Below are 16309 nucleotides of genomic sequence, written 5' to 3'. Positions count from 1 at the left end.
GCTTCATTAAATTTAAATAAATTTAAACGAAATTCTAATTTATTTACGTGATTTCCTGTAGCATTATTCAGATTTGAATAAGCAAATTTCAGCATTTTTCCAGTTCGAAAGTACCGTTCAGACTTTGCCATTTTATTGGTGCTACATAAGCGGTTCATATTCGATGTACCAATAATTGGTCACCCTACGCTATTCACCCACGTAAACTATATGAGATGGTAGAAAGGTGAGAATAGCGTAGGTGGACCAATTATTGGTACATCGGATCAGGCCTGACAAGAGAGAATGGTGAAGCCAGTAAGAATTCCCGGGGCCCGTGCAGCGTAGAGGTATGCTTACCACTGGTTTATCTCCGTAAAAGTATGGATATCTCCAGTAGTAACTGCTCTCTGTAGGGCCCGGATTTTAAATGTAACCGGGGCCCGGGCCCGCTCTGAAAGGTACGTCTCTAAAATAATCATATAAAGATAGGAAGCTGAATTCTCTTAAACCAAAGAATAACAAATGTTGTTAGTCCTGCTGAACTAGTCTATATGAAAAGTTTGACCGGTTTTGGGCCGATTTTATAGAACGCTCTATTGCAATTTTTTTACATTGTATGTCTCTTTGCCGTGTCCCTCTTAGCTTATTACGTGATCACCTACAACCCAAATTAAAATGGCACCATCGACCGTATGTCGAAGTATTTAATTAAAATCACTTACGTCGGCATTACAAACCGCCACAATTTTGAATTTGACCAATACTATCGGTAGTTTGATATTTCGATAGCAGATTCTTCCGTACACGCTCATTGTCATTTTTGACGGATCATGATTTTTTTGTAATTTTGATTTTTACAGAATAGTCTAGCTGATCTCTTTGAAATCTTAGCCTTGATTACATGTACGAAACCATAGGCCGAACGTCGCCTGATAAAATTAACGCGTAACCGGGTTAAAGGAAATTGGAAATGGTGGAGTAAATTTTGAGCATTGATTCGGTGTACTCGTCCACGTTTTCACGCGCTTTGATCTGCCAAAGTACTCGTTTCACTTTTATGATATATTATAATAATACATAAAAGAAAATTTGGATGAAATGGAATAATCCTATTGAAATCACAGATGGCGCTGTTGTCTAAGACACGTTAACGCGAGTTTTTTTAAACTGGCTATTTAAAACTATCGGAGTAGTTTGTACATATATTTTGAAAAATAAAATGTGCTGCTATTGACAATTTTTCGTAAAATGTGCTTTTAGTGACAATTTTTCATAGAATGTGCAATTGGGGACAATTTCTCCCCCAAATTCGAATACAATAAAGAAACGACAAACAATCGTTACATTGCAAGATTTATTGATATTGAACTAACATCGAAATCGGAAACGACTCTAACTGTTGTTGTTATATCGCCATTTCAGTACTCATTTTCTAAGTTTAAGCCATCCTAATTGACATTTTCCTCCATCACATTGTCCAAAGCCCAACTATAATTGCAAAAGAAGCCTTCAAGGTTGGAAGTAAAAGCTATTTGGGGTTGACAGAATGAGGAAAATGAGACTAACGCATTGCATCCCGTCCTTTCTGGCGGATTTCTCTTTCTTCTCTCCTCCGCACATCATCGCGCATTGATTCCACTCCTACAAATAACAGCTCTTTTTTCAATAGATGTCGCTAGCGTGGAAATCAAAAAGGCGGTACTTATAGGTACCCCTCGCGTTGATTGGATCGTTGGTAAATTGGTCAATAACATAAATTACAGTAATTATGAACAATATTTTTACATGGTATAAGTTGTCTAACCATAGAGTAAACCACTCACATAGAGTGGAAGGCTATCAGCGAAACTTGTGAACAATTTTTATACGCAACGTCTTGTTTTCGAGGCGTGAAATTAACAAGTTGGCCTAAAGTTAATGTACAATATCTGGATAAAAAGTAAGTTTATACTAAACAAAATTAAAAACAACACCATCGCTCTTCGGACTATATTAATTCACGCCTCGAAAACAAGGTAACCCGTTAGGATTAATGTTTCATGCCCTTCCATAGGCCTTCCACTCTATGTGAGTGGGTTACTAAATATAATACTCCACAATGGCTCTCTGACGACGTTATAATTTGCCATAAATAGATGACACCACGCTCTCCAGCAATAGAGATAGATTCATGGCCATCTCTAATAGCAGGGGCCTTATCATTACACAGGTGCCAATGATAGAGCCGCCACTTGTCTTAGATGAGGACAATTTTACCTCGACTATTCTGAAGAAGGCGCCACACAACAGTAGAGGGGTATCCCGCTTTTTATTTATTAACGGCGCGTGACTCACGCTCTATGGCACGTTCCAATTAACAAGTGCCACTGAGTAGTTGGTTTCAGAGCATAGAGCCACCGGTTACGACCATAGATATTTGCAATGGTATAGATCCACAATTCTACGAGGGATTGATACGGAAGTGACCACTAGCAGACAACGCGTATTCTCTGGGTGCGCTACGATATAGCGCCATCTTTTCACAAAAAGCTAAGAAAAATGACAGGTGACTTCAACTCCACGCAGTAATCCGTACCTCTACTTGGAATGCTTATCCTGCCGTATCGCGTATGGTACGATAACTCTGAAGGCTTTGGCTCCGACTACGAGAGAAAAACGTTAACATAGTACTGACGTCAAAATAACCGTCAGCCACATCGAGACGAAAATCCAAGTAGAGGTATCGATTCCTGCTCCACGTTACTCTAGGGCTATCAACATTATTAGGCCTATTCTACCACGTTCTTTTTTGCAAGTACTAATTTTAGTCACCGATAAATGGCAATATTACGTAGCACTTCCAGAAAATATAGGTCTTCTGCTAGCTTTCTCTTGAGTGTTCTTCCCTTGGGTCCGTTTGCAGCGCCAGTTATCTATACTATTTCATATATGGTTACGACAGCGAATCTTGACGCAAAAATATTGTATTAGGCCTAACTGGGATGTTTTGCGTCAGCAATCAGCGTCGAGAAGTTTTTCCTCTAGTGGTGCAGTAATCGGAATATACAAGCCTGTACCTTCAGCTAGTGATTTCGTAACTGATTTCAGACTTAGCATTACCAAAGGCTCTTCTCAGTTACGCCTGTTCCCACCCCAGAATGATTTAAGATTTCTTCCAAAACAATTTGACAAATTATTTAAATGGGGCAGGCAATTTCTTTAAAATCGTCCCAATATCCTAGAATCTAAATAGTTTCCACTTACACTCCAACATATTTCTTATCATTAAACCCTCTGTAGACCGATTCACAAATTGCTAACAGGGAAACAAACCTCAGAAGTTTGTTTTTACAGCTTTTATTTGTACTAGATGGCGCCAATTTAAACGTTATGTCCAGAAGGGACAGATTAAGGCACTCCTCGGAAACATGATGCAACGTCTACAATCCTAAGAGTTTACCTTACATTTTCTATGGGTGCAACCAATATGCCGGGTGTTTATAAAGGCTTCATTGCCGTGAAAGGATCTCTCCCTCGTTAAATGTGTATCGGTCTATTAGGGCGAAATAACTTTGTATTTTGTACCCACCATTTCGATGGACTTGAGCGTGTTTCCGGTCGCCTGTTGACACTTCTGTACGTCATTGGCGTCGTGGCACATTCCTCCGGCGCATTTCTAAGTACAAAGGGACACCGTGCAAACAAATACCCTCGAAGCCTCAATTTGGGACCTTAAAAGGCCCTACAGTAGGGTGGAGTGAAAATGGCCAAAAAAAATTATTTTCGAATTTTAATAAGCTAGATATGTCAAAGTATGCCCATTCATCAATAGAACATTGTATAATTTTTTTTTAAATTAAACAATTTTTTGACCTCCCTTCTCAACTTTTTGTTTTATATAGCTAGAGAGCCCAAAAAGGGCTCTTGTCTCCAGCGTCCAAATGCTTCCCAGCTTGGAATGTGGCCTAAAAATTTTATTTTTGTGTCTTCTTTGAGGATCCGATGAGTCCGCAGCGATGCGGAGTGAACAACATAGTTTTTGAGGGGCAAGGGGGCAAAAGGGGGCAGTTGCCCCCGAAATTTGTGTTCAACGAAATGGAACGTGTTTGGTGTTGTTCCCGATTGTAAATATCACGCTGAGTCGAATGCGACCATCGACATGTCCATAGGACGAACCATCGTCGAGGTATGACGGAATTGGTACTGAATGACGTGTTTTTTCTCTAATATGCCAAAAAAACTATATTCAAAAGGCTTACGATCGGTTTGTTCGTGTATTCACTATTAAATATTCAATAATTCATGATGTTGATTGTAAATATGATTGTTAAAGTTGACAACGAATGTTTAGTATTTTTTACTCTTAATGGAATTTTGCTATTAGCGCATTAAAATCAAATTAGGTGAAGGGCGATCAAGGAGTTGTCAGAATCTAATATATTTTGCCAGGATTGTTACTAGGGACATTTTTCAATATTCCAATATACTAGCTTATAGAAATTTTAAAATCATTTTTTTCACTCCACCCTACCCTACAGTTCTCGTCTGAACACTATACTGCATCTCAAATTTCCAAATAACTACCTTTACATATGAAACGTTTTTTTATCATAGTCAACTTTACATTCCGATGCCATAATTTGTCATTATTTACACGGTGAAAGCGTTTTAATTCGCTATAGGTCTTGGTCGCATTAAAAAACTTGTTACCGATGGAACTACCTCGCAATTTTTACGTGGAATTAAGTTACGCACAGTGCCAAGTACACTAGCGCCGTAGAGTGCGAACTACGTAATGAGGTCGGCCATTTTGTAGGAGCCAACGAGGTTTTTATGACCTTTAAGAAAACACGGTGTTACACTTACTTTGTTGTAACCACATTCAGTTCCAACGGGCATAGGAGTCATTCCCCAAAAAAATATTGTTCCTTTACAATCAGCGTTGCAATTATTTGTCCAAGACGGACTTCCTTCAACTTCTTTCTCGTTCGGATATTTTTCTTGGCACGCCATGGTCGCCGGGCTTGAAGGGCTTTTGGTTGTTGAAGTACTTGCACTGGTGCTGGCGCTAGTGGCTGCGCTGGTGCTGTTGCTGGTGCTGCCGCTGTCGCTGGTATCGATGCTGGTGCTGTCACTGTAGCTGTTGCTGGTGCTGTCGCTGGTATCGATGCTGTTGCTGTCACTGTAGCTGTCGGTGGCGCTGTCGCTGGTATCGATGCTGGTGCTGTCGCTGGTATCGATGCTAGTGCTGTCACTGTAGCTGTCGGTGGTGCTGTCGCTGGTATCGATGCTAGTGTTGTCACTGTAGCTGTTGCTGGTGCTGTCGCTGGTATCGATGCTGGTGCTGTCACTGTAGCTTTCGGTGGTGCTGTCGCTGGTATCGATGCTGGTGCTGTCACTGTAGCTGTCGGTGCTGCTGTCGCTGGTATCGATGCTAGTGCTGTCACTGTAGCTGTCGGTGGTGCTGTCGCTGGTATCGATGCTAGTGCTGTCACTGTAGCTGTCGGTGGTGCTGTCGCTGGTATCGATGCTAGTGCTGTCACTGTAGCTGTCGGTGCTGCTGTCGCTGGTATCGATGCTAGTGCTGTCACTGTAGCTGTCGGTGGTGCTGTCGCTGGTATCGATGCTAGTGCTGTCACTGTAGCTGTTGCTGGTATCGATGCTTGTCCTGTCACTGTAGCTGTTGCTGGTATCGATGCTTGTCCTGTCACTGTAGCTGTTGCTGGTATCGATGCTTGTCCTGTCACTGTAGCTGTTGCTGGTATCGATGCTTGTCCTGTCACTGTCGCTGGTATCGATGCTGGTCCTGTCACTGTAGCTGTCACTGTAGCTGTCGCTGGTATCGATGCTGGTGCTGTCACTGTAGCTGTCGCTGGTATCGATGCTGGTACGGTCACTGTAGCTGTCACTGTAGCTGTCACTGTAGCTGTCGCCGGCGGCTGCAGTAAAGCTGGAACTGTCCTTCACCCCGTCAGCTGCCCTATTTGCGTTCTCTTGTCCGTCAAAAAAGCAGTAGATTCAAAAACCAAAATTCGTTCAAGTTCCATGTATCACACAGAAAAAGGAATTTTAGAAATCTTTGAAATTAACTTAATGATCAAATGAAATATGGTATAAATCAAACTGAAAATCTTAAAATCTGCACTGACAATCTAGAAATCTCGAAAACCGTTGTAAAAATATGAATCTTAACTCTAAAATCTCAAAATCGATAACAGCTTCTAAACACTTAAAATCAGTCTCTATATAAATCTCTGCTGAGAAACGCTCTGGAGGTTTGCAAAGTATCTACTTATTAAGGGAAATGGAAACTGACCATTGGCCAAGGCGAACAAGACGAGGAGAGCGCAGGCTAGAATTGGCTTCATTTTCACAGCGCAGGAGAATCACAAACGGAATAAATGCTCTTACAGCTCAACGCCTCGTTTTTATAGTAAATAAGCTGATACTGTTAATCATTAATAATCCGACTTTGATTAATAGATTTTTATAAAATTTAAATTGTTTGCGTCATTGAATTTTTGTCCGGGAAACGCCAATTAACAACCCGTTTCAATTGTCGTGTCAAGCTCAACGTTCCACCATCTGGTGACCGGGCACGTTATCCACTTACAATCGTCAGTGGTCTTCTTTTCATTGTTCGCCAACTAGAGTCGCAAACCGAGTTGCTCCGTGTGAATGGCTAAAAAATTTCCCCAACGTGTTGGTTAGGTTTTGCGGACAGAGATGGGCACCGCTCCTCTCATTGTGAGCGCTTTGGTTATTACGATCAAAATTGAGCGGCAAAATGATTTTTTAAAAGAGCACGAAACGAAAATGAGAGGAGCGCCAATTTCAGCTCTCAAAAATGAGTGAAAATAAAGGAGCGTTTATTTTACCGCTTATAAATGCGTGATCGTGAGCGGATATTATGTTAGCGAGTGCGAGCGGTGAGTGAGCTGAGCGGCTCTTTGACTAAAATGCCCAACAATGTTTGCAAAACGGCTGCTTCTTTCTTACCGAGACTTAGGTTCAGATATTTAAATCTAATAATTTACGATTACGCACACTACGCACTACTTAATGATAATATTTTTATAAATATACCTTTATTAACAGGGGAATGCCAACCACGGGGCAGTGGGGGCGACTTGCTCCCGCTTCTATTTCACAGCAGGGGCGCTGCCCCCGCTACTTTCTCCAAGGGCGGACTTTCCGCAGAGTTGTAGGCTTCTCTCCTCCAGAGTTCAAAGTTCACTTAGAATAATTATTTGTTACGGACGGACTCTTACGGTGTCGCATGTTTAATCAACATGACAGGTTGACTAACAGGTGTTGGATTCTCGTTTTCTATCTCTCGACATTTTATCGGACGCAGCCTATTTAACAAGGTATGTGCTTATAATATTGTAAAAACGTTGGCACACCCCTGTTTATTATTGTAAATTAACATATTTTGTAGTAGGTAAAGTGTGCTAAGGATTATTTCGTTGGTTTCTTGAAGCGTGTTAACCAAAATGCAGTGTTCTACGAAAACTACGCTCACGAACAAAGTTGGACCAAAATGTTAGGTCGAGTGAATAAGACATAAGATTCTTTGTTGAAAATTTTGAGTTTATTTCCTTGTAATGCGCCCATTCAGGTGGTTGTGGTTCCTAAACCACCCTTAAAGAGAAGCTACACATTAATTGTGACGGTTATCATAAAAATTGAGGGTTTCAAAATGAGTTTATATAACTTCCTGCTCTTAACCGCGGTGATAAGATCATAAGTAACCTATTAACACGAACCACCATTTTTGGCCAACTTTGTTCAGGACCTATTTTAGGTTTAGTCAATATAGGCAATTGCCCAGGACACGCTGTACGTTATTGCGTAGGCGAGGTACGGAAATAGAGCTGGAAAATTCCCAGAATATCATGGGTTACCATCATAGAGATTGAAAATAAGTAGAGTCCCAGCTAGGGGGAAAAAAGTGCTTCTTTATGTTATGGAAATTTCATCGCGCCCTTCCCCCCCCCCCCCGTGGCATGCGTTATAGGGAAGATGTACGTAGCGCCACCACACCGCTCTGCTGGAAATAGAAATAGGCATAAGAAACAAACATTTTAGACTCTAAGGAATTTTCTGTAACTTGTAATAGGCTTTATTATCATAAAAAAGTAACATTTTCTGAAGTTTGAAATATTACTTTTTTTACATACAATTTTGAATGATTTATAATAATTTAATTATAGTAAATATGTAAATTTAAATAAATCTGAAAATTTTCCCTTGAGATTCAACAAAACCCGGGAGAAAAGTATAAATTTTTAAGTGTTTAATAATATTAGTGATATCGGTATATACAAAAACCACTTTATAGCGGACTTACATTAGCCGTGTTCACACTAGACACTTTGGAACCGGTGTCAACTGTATTAATAGCCATACGATAAATACATTCGATATCAAAATTTTACAATTCGATCTTTCGAAACCGTTTTAAATCGGTTCCAAAGTGTCTAGTGTGAACGCGGCAATAATGATTTGGTCAGTTCAGAGACACACGAGATTAATAATATACATCTAGCACCTACTGTTGAACGGAAACATTAAAACTCCCAAAAACGTCTTCGTATGTCCAAGATGAAACACTCCCGAGTTAGAAGTGTCATCCTCAGATAAAGAATATACAGAAGAAAATGGTTGCCCTAATAATTAATATTCCATGATTAATTTTATTTAAAATTTGTAGTCAGTATGGATGGATTTTCAATCTACTGAAATGGACGAGATCTGTAAAAAAATCTCTTCACGAATTGAGAAAACGAAAACTTTTATTGAATATAGATAAAAGATTTGGTCCAACTTCAATAGAACTGTATAAATTTTTACACCAAACGGGATTGAAGAATAAAAAAACAGCGATACCCCCAGTTACTACAAAGCTTTGCCATGACAGTTCATTTTTATTCTCCGAAAGCCTTGGATTTCTTGAGAAAACACCTTTGTTTACCACATCCCAACCCTCTACGTGAATGGATAAACAAAATCGGTCCAACCTGGCTTCACAACTGAAACTAGTTTTAACTGCATTAAAAATGAGAGTGACAAATCAGATCATTAACTTTTAATAGCATTATCTATTGATGAAACGCAATCAAGAGACATACTGAATGGACAGGAAATGAATTTTCCGGAGTCATAAACCCAAGACATTGACGAAATTGCAACATCCACCCTTGTATTTATGGTCAATTTTGTATGAAATGCCAGTCTATCAGAAATATATTATTACGATTGATAGTCGTATTTGATCTTGAAAATTAGAGGTAAATTTACCTTTTTTATCTCGAAATATCGACGATGTTTACATTCTCCAATGACGTCGTAGAGCCCAGCTTGTTGCCATAATGGGAGTTTAGTTTCTTAGAGAGCCGTTTGTGGCGCCACGTGTTTTCTTCCCTATAACGCATAGCTCGCGAAGGGGGATAGCACAGCGGAACAAACCCTCAGATTTAATTGGGCCTCTACTTATTTTCTATATCTAAGGTTACCATCCAGCATTGGAAACAAGTTTTTTTACTGGTCCTTATGACCAGTGACCCCCTAGCTTATGTATTATTAAACTGGTCTCATATAAAATGTTCTAATGTCATTTTATAAGCCCGAAAAAAACCTTTATTATATGTTTAGAAGTTAGATTATGTTGGTAACATTAATTTTACACGTATTCAAAATAGTCAACTTTATTTTATGAGTATTACAAGAAGTCACAATTTCACTTAGTTCCATTGTGAATAATAGAAAGGTACAAAAGTATCACAAGAATTTTCACACTTTTATTTAGTTTAACTGAAAATATTGGTAAAATAAACACAAGTGGTTTATTGAAATTCAATAGGTTCAATAGGTCCAGAAATTCAATAGGTTCGAGCTCAAATTCTTAATTTCAGGTTTTGGAATGCCCCCTTTATGAATTCTCAGGCTTACCTCTTTCAACCTTCTTAGGCCTCCCAGGACCAGGCCTTTCAACTAAAAATTTAATTAAATACTACAATAATTGTTATTTATTAATAATTAACAAAATGGCCAATATAATGTAACCTTGGATTAATTAACGCATAGGGGTATTCCGGTCTCATTGAAATTCCCTTCGCTGGCGGAAAATCCTGTGCTAATGGCGCTCTATCGAGCAGGCTGAGAAATAAGGAAATTTTTTAAAACTGGACGTGTGGCCAGTAGAGCCTAGGTAGTTTAATTAAAAAACTAGGCCACTGGCCACTTACCATTTTTAACCTTCAAAATCAGACTTTCATATTATCTATTCTTGACAATATGTGCTTGGGCATAGGCTTAGTAGGTTAGTTATTATGGGTATTTCAAAATTTTGGAGTGTTAAATAAAGAACTATAAATCTACTTAAGCAATATGTAGAAACATCTTTATTGAGAAATGTTAAATTAAAAAAATCACTACTATCACAAATGGATCACATTGTAATGAGGCCGATTCGGGATGCACTACCCATAGGGAGTTGGCACTCCATGCTATCTTCCCATAAACGCTAATACAGTCAAAGCTGCCGTTTCCCTATAGACCCGACCCGAACAAGTATACTGAGAGAGAGACTGTTCATACTTCTTTTTGCTAACTGCTAAATTCGCTTCTTCTATAATGTGTGTAGAGTGTATAGTAGACAGACTCACGACACCCAGTCACTAACCCATACACGCAATTGACGCAATTAAGGCACACATCATAGAAGCAAAGACCAAACCATTTTAGGGATTAATATAGAATTTTTTAATGAACTAAAATCTTGAAGGGAAAAACTTTAAATTAATTAAGTGGTGTCCAGGGCCACTAACACCAAAAGCATTTAATTTTTAAACTGGCCCATCTAATTTTTAAACTGGCGATTGACTTGTGATAGTCCTTGTTTCTCACACTGCTATCGAGAAAAATAAGCTTGACAACGTCTGCGCATGCGCGAAAACATTTGCTCCATAGTTACCATGGCAACCAACTATAAGTAAGACCACGACCAACTTTGAAGACGCGCTGTTCGCGCTTCATCAAAGTTGGCCGTGATCATAGCTGAACGGGCTCGTCTCACACTAAGAGCCTGAGCTCGATTTGAGACTGAGCCCAGCACAGTGTTCCAGAGAGCCCAAATTTTAGAATAAATTCCAGGAAAGATAATGTGGAAACATTTTTACATATTCTGGTTCAGTACACTATACGATTTAATAAAATATAAGAACCGAAGCGCTGCGACCCCTGGCGGCGGAACTAGCTTCCGTGAAGGAGTATCGAAAAACCGCCAACGGAAATGGATAGTACACCATCAAATTAGTCAAATATAAAAATTTCAGCGTCGTAGGTATATTCAAACTCTCTCCGCAGACGAAATAGGACTGAAAAAACCCATTTTCGGCCATGTTCAGAGGGGTATTTCTAAAAAACGCGCAAGTGTCCATGGGAAATTTCTTCGAGAGTCCATAGGAAAAACCCCCAAATTTTAATTCCAATTACTAAAATTTGTTGATCTACACGCAACATTAAAATATAGCTATTTAAAAACAGTAAAATGACTCTTAAAAACTCCCGCAAAACAAACAAATTTTGGGCTAGAAGTAGTAGAACCGCGCAGCTTTATTTTGGATATACTAGCTGGCATTTATTGGAAAACTATCACACTGTGAGAAAAACTCATTTTTAGCCAGAAATATTACGAGATAAAGGTTACCGAGAAATAATGTAAATAGAGAGATTAATCAAACGCTCTAGAAGTTCCAACAAAACGTCTAGAGCCACGTGAAAAATTTGTGTCGCTTTTCTTTTAAGTTGTTCTCAGCAGTTAGTTAATATTTAAACCTCAAATATGAACTATACGCTAAAAATAAACGTGAAAGATAAATGTCAAAAATTTTAATGTGGCTCTTGACGTTTGTTTGGAACTTTTAGAGCGATTGCTTAATCTCTCTATTATTAAAAATAAATAATATATTTTACAACCAATTCCGAAGAAAAATATTTTTTATCAAATTAATTTTGTTATATATGTACCTCGTTTAAGAAATCGGCCCGCTTTTGGATTCGCTTCGATTTTATCTTCGAACACCTATTAAATCGCTCTGATTATCGCTTTGTAGTTCAATAATTTGTTAGGTGTCAGGTTTTTCTTGCCTCGTTATTGTTGGCCTTTCTTCATTATACCGTGTTTTTATTACTTGAAAAGAGTTATTTTGACAGATGAATAGCGTCAATGAAGGTAGACGATTTGTTTCATTTAAAAAGTATAAATTGCAAGTTATTTTTCAAGATAACAAGACTGTCGATGCCTGTGTGGTTGCAGTTAGGAATTTGTTTGGAAACCAAATATTATCAAACCTCTCAGAATCGCAATTAAAACGGCTAAGGCAAAGGGTCGCCAAAGAACAATGTAATTAAGAATATGCGTGTAGATCAACAAATTTTAGTAATTGGAATTAAAATTTGGGGGTTTTTCCTATGGACACTTGCGCGTTTTTTAGAAATACCCCTCTGAACATGGCCGAAAATGGATTTTTTCAGTCCTATTTCGTCTGCGGAGAGAGTTTGAATATACCTACGACGCTGAAATTTTTATATTCGACTAATTTGATGGTGTACTATCCATTTCCGTTGGCGGTTTTTCGATACTCCTTCACGGAAGCTAGTTCCGCCGCCAGGGGTCACAGCGCTTCGGTTCTTATATTTTATTAAATCGTATAGTGTACTGAACCAGAATATGTAAAAATGTTTCCACATTATCTTTCCTGGAATTTATTCCAAAATTTGGGCTCTCTGGAACACTGTGCCCAGGCTTCATTATGAAAATGATACGAGCCCGAGAAGCAGGGGCGTAGGAACCGGGAGGGGCAGGGGGGCAATGCCCCTCCCTGGAATTTTGCTGGGAGGGGCAACTAATGTTATTGCCCCCTCTAAACTTTGGTCAGTTGAAATCTTCAAAAGACTCAAATTATCATTTTAAAAGCATATACAGTTTATAGAACCTCAACTGTGTTTAAATTTCAGTCTTTTCCCGCCAATTTACATAGTAGTAACAAGTACGCATGCATTCAGAGAAGCTACACTCCATTAAAAATTAAAAACCATTCTCCAGACCCCTTTTCGTTTATCTTCGGAAATATTCGAATTTTAATATCTAAAATGGGTTAAAAATCTGCTTTTCCCAACTGTAAAAGTCGTTCTACGAATGACAAAATATCTTTTCATAAGTATAAGTTTCAATTGTTAAGTTTATTTTCAATAATTTTTCATATACACTTTTTATGGTTAAGATTTCCTCAATCTAACATACATCAACGCAAAAAAATGGCTAAATGCTATAAGCCGGTTAAACTTCAAACCAGGTAATAACCATTTTGTGTGTGGAAAACACTTCAAAGATGATGACCTTCGCGTTGGCAAAAAGGGGAGTCATGGTCAACTGCGGAAAATACTAAAAGAATGCGCAATTCCTTCTGTCTTTTTGGAAAAAAGAATTTCGGATTTAAACCTAAAATTTAATAAAACTGGAACAAAAGTATTTCATTATTTAGTATTAAATTAAAGTAGTAATAGGTAACTACATAATAAACGGCTTTATAGCAGAGCTATAGCAAGCATAATGACCTGGAGACAGTGGCGTAAATAGCGTAGTTGTCCAGGGACGTCATTTCAAGATTTTACAAGGGGGGGGGGGGGCTCAGTGCTTCAGAAAACACCTTTTTTAAATGCCAAAAATGCGTCAAATTTCATTTTTTTAATCGAAATATAGTTATTTCCCTATTTTGGTGAATATTTAATTTATACATTCCCACTTTAATTGAACTAACGCAAATGACGTCCATGTAGGTATCCTAACTGGTGTCTATGTTATTAATAATGTAGGCACCAGTGAGGAGGTTGTGGTGCGATTCGACCCTGCTAATATTTTATGAAGAAAAAGCTTATTAAAAAAGGTAAGATTTTAATTTATTAAATACATCTTTGAAATTAGAAAACCTTTTCCTATTTAATCAAAAATATAAACGTATATACTGATACAACTAAAGAGATTTAAATAATTATTAACGTGACAATTAAGCGTAGGTTTATTTAGTTTTATTTTAACGTAGATAATAACATGGTAATCTGCCTGGTTCCATCGTGTAATGGAAGTAATAGAGCTCGCAAAGGACAGATAAGAGCCACAGCTGAAAACCAACAATCCTTCACTTTTCATGCTGTACCAAAACAAAGTGATATACGAAGAAAATGGATGTGTGCAATATTTAATAGAAATATAAAAGATGATATTAGTGATTTAGAATCTTTGGTTAATAATAAAAGCGAACCCAAAGTGTGCAGTAAACATTTTAACACTAAGGGTTACAGTATTTCATGAACGAATGTGAAACGTTTGTTGCCCGGAGCTGTTCGATTTGTACCTGAAGACAAATGTGAGAATTTACAATCTAATCCTAATAAGAAAATCAAAATAAAAGATACCGTAGAGTCAAGGTTATCACTCTCTCCAATTACCAACACCGTCTTAAATAATGCTAGACGCCACTTAACTAACTCATTAGCCCTTGTTAAGAAATCTTTTTTTGAGGTATCGTCAGGGGGAAAAGAGGCTTGCGATGCAAGTTCAAATTATCAAGGTACTGATCGTGACCTGAATTCAACTGGAATTTTTCTACCTTCAGTTGAGACTATTTGCAATGAAACACCTATGAAACCGTCTGTTATTGATGAAGATGAACCCTTGAAAACAAGATCATTCATTTTCTCAAATGGAGTAAATAAAACTCTATTTGCAGCCCACACCTCTACTAGTGAAATTACTGATCTGAACTCTACTGACATGCTAAGTGATACTATGTCATTAGAATTCAATCAAACAAATTCTAGCCAAATTGAAGTGCCAATTGTTACATCAACTCCTAAACCTCTAGCTTCTCCTTCCAGCGACAAATCCTCAGAATCAACAGCCACGAAAGATGCATCAACACAAGCCAGTCCTTGCGTTAGGAAAAGAACTACCAAATACAGCTACGCCACTAATCGAAAATTAGGAAAGGACATGTATCAGCTTAAGAAGAAAATTGAAAGACTTCAAACGAAAGTTGCATGCCAACAAACTTTAATGAAAGGTTACCAAAACCAATTGAAGAGGAAAGAAATAGTACAACTAAATAAGATACTTGATTCCTGCGCAACTACTGATAGCAAACCAAATTTCCTGATAGAACAAGTAATGGCATTTGGTAAAAAAAGCCGTCCCCATCAAGAAGCAACTATTAAATGGTGCTGCATGATTTTAAAAAAATCGCCAAGTGCATATTGTTTTATGCAAGAAATAGAAATTCTCCACTTGCCACATAGGACAACGTTAAAAAGGTACTTAGGAGGGGCATGTGGGGAAGATGGCGTAACCCAATTAATCAGGCAAAGACTAATCGCTGAAGCCTCCATTCTAAAGAATGACCACGAGAGACTTGGTTCATTAATAGCAGATGAGATGGCTATCAAAGCCAAGTATCAATATGACCGGAACATGGGTAGGTTCTTCGGCGATACAACACTGTCTGCTAGAGAAGATGAGCATGTACTAGGAGAGAAATTAGCAACTCATCTGCTTTGCTTCGTGTTTCAAGGACTGTCGACTAAAATTCGGCTGCCAGTAGCCTATTTTTTCACGGCAAAGCTGGATGCGGACCAACTTTCAATTCAATCAATTCAATTCAATTTGGTTTATTTATTTTTGTTTACATTTGGTGGTTGAGGGCCAAGTCGATAGCGACTTATAAAATTATGTTGGAAGTAATGAAATCGGTTGAGGAGTGTGGATACAAAGTAGTTAGAATAGTTGCAGACAACGCCAAAACCAACACTGGGGCTTTTAAGAAAATAGCGGGTGGATTTTTGTCTCATGAAATTCCACATCCTCTTGATTCGAACAGAATACATTTCCTCGCATTCGACCAAAGCCACTTAAAGGAAAAGTCCAGGTAGGGTAAAACTTGGGTCTATTTGAAAGATCATGTTTAAATATACTCAAAAATATCAGTCGTAAAATTGTATCTTTTTTTACTGACGAGAAATTAATTTTTAAACGAGCCAAATTTTTCCGCCAAGCGATCTGCCATTTTGTTTCGCGGTGACGTTTTAGGACTTTAATCACGAGCTGTTCGCGCTATAACAGCGCCCTGTTCCCTGCGCGCGCTTGCTCCGCGTGCGGTCTGCGGAGGCATGGATTAAATAACCTTACAGGGATAGTTCACATCATACTCTGTACGCCTTTAGCATATTGAACTCGTTTGTATCAAACAAGGCTGCCGGTTTTTTTTTCATCCCCTCAATTTTACCCCCT

At 38.4% G+C, this 16309-nt stretch overlaps 1 protein-coding gene across 1 annotated transcript; it reads right to left on the bottom strand.

The window, feature by feature from the left end:
- Positions 1-1322: 1322 nt before the first annotated feature.
- On the bottom strand, positions 1323-6344 carry LOC149962300 (uncharacterized). Its single transcript, XM_090168680.1, has 5 exons — positions 6278-6344; positions 4828-5954; positions 3551-3637; positions 1549-1623; positions 1323-1470 (listed from the first exon to the last, which is right to left on the bottom strand). Exons 1-5 carry the CDS (start codon positions 6327-6329, stop codon positions 1408-1410), a joined length of 1404 nt encoding a protein of 467 aa, XP_090024806.1. The 5' UTR covers positions 6330-6344; the 3' UTR covers positions 1323-1407.
- Between the last annotated feature and the right edge of the window lie 9965 nt (positions 6345-16309).

The sequence above is a fragment of the Leiobunum rupestre genome, chromosome 1, assembly GCF_980474605.1.
Source record: "Leiobunum rupestre chromosome 1, qqLeiRupe1.1.hap1, whole genome shotgun sequence".
Lineage (NCBI taxonomy): Eukaryota > Metazoa > Arthropoda > Arachnida > Opiliones > Sclerosomatidae > Leiobunum > Leiobunum rupestre.
Note: the sequence above shows the minus strand (reverse complement) of the source record. Positions and strands in the feature narration are given on the sequence as shown.

What these genes read in the sequence shown, in the direction of transcription:
- LOC149962300 (XM_090168680.1), bottom strand. Translation starts at nt 6,329, where the DNA reads ATGAAGCCAATTCTAGCCTGCGCTCTCCTCGTCTTGTTCGCCTTGGCC. An exon ending in CTTGTTCGCCTTGGCCAATG is followed by an intron (nt 5,955 to 6,277) that starts GTCAGTTTCCAT and finishes TTGACGGACAAG; the next exon opens with AGAACGCAAATAGGGCAGCT. An exon ending in CGCTCAAGTCCATCGAAATG is followed by an intron (nt 1,624 to 3,550) that starts GTGGGTACAAAA and finishes TGTTATTTGTAG; the next exon opens with GAGTGGAATCAATGCGCGAT.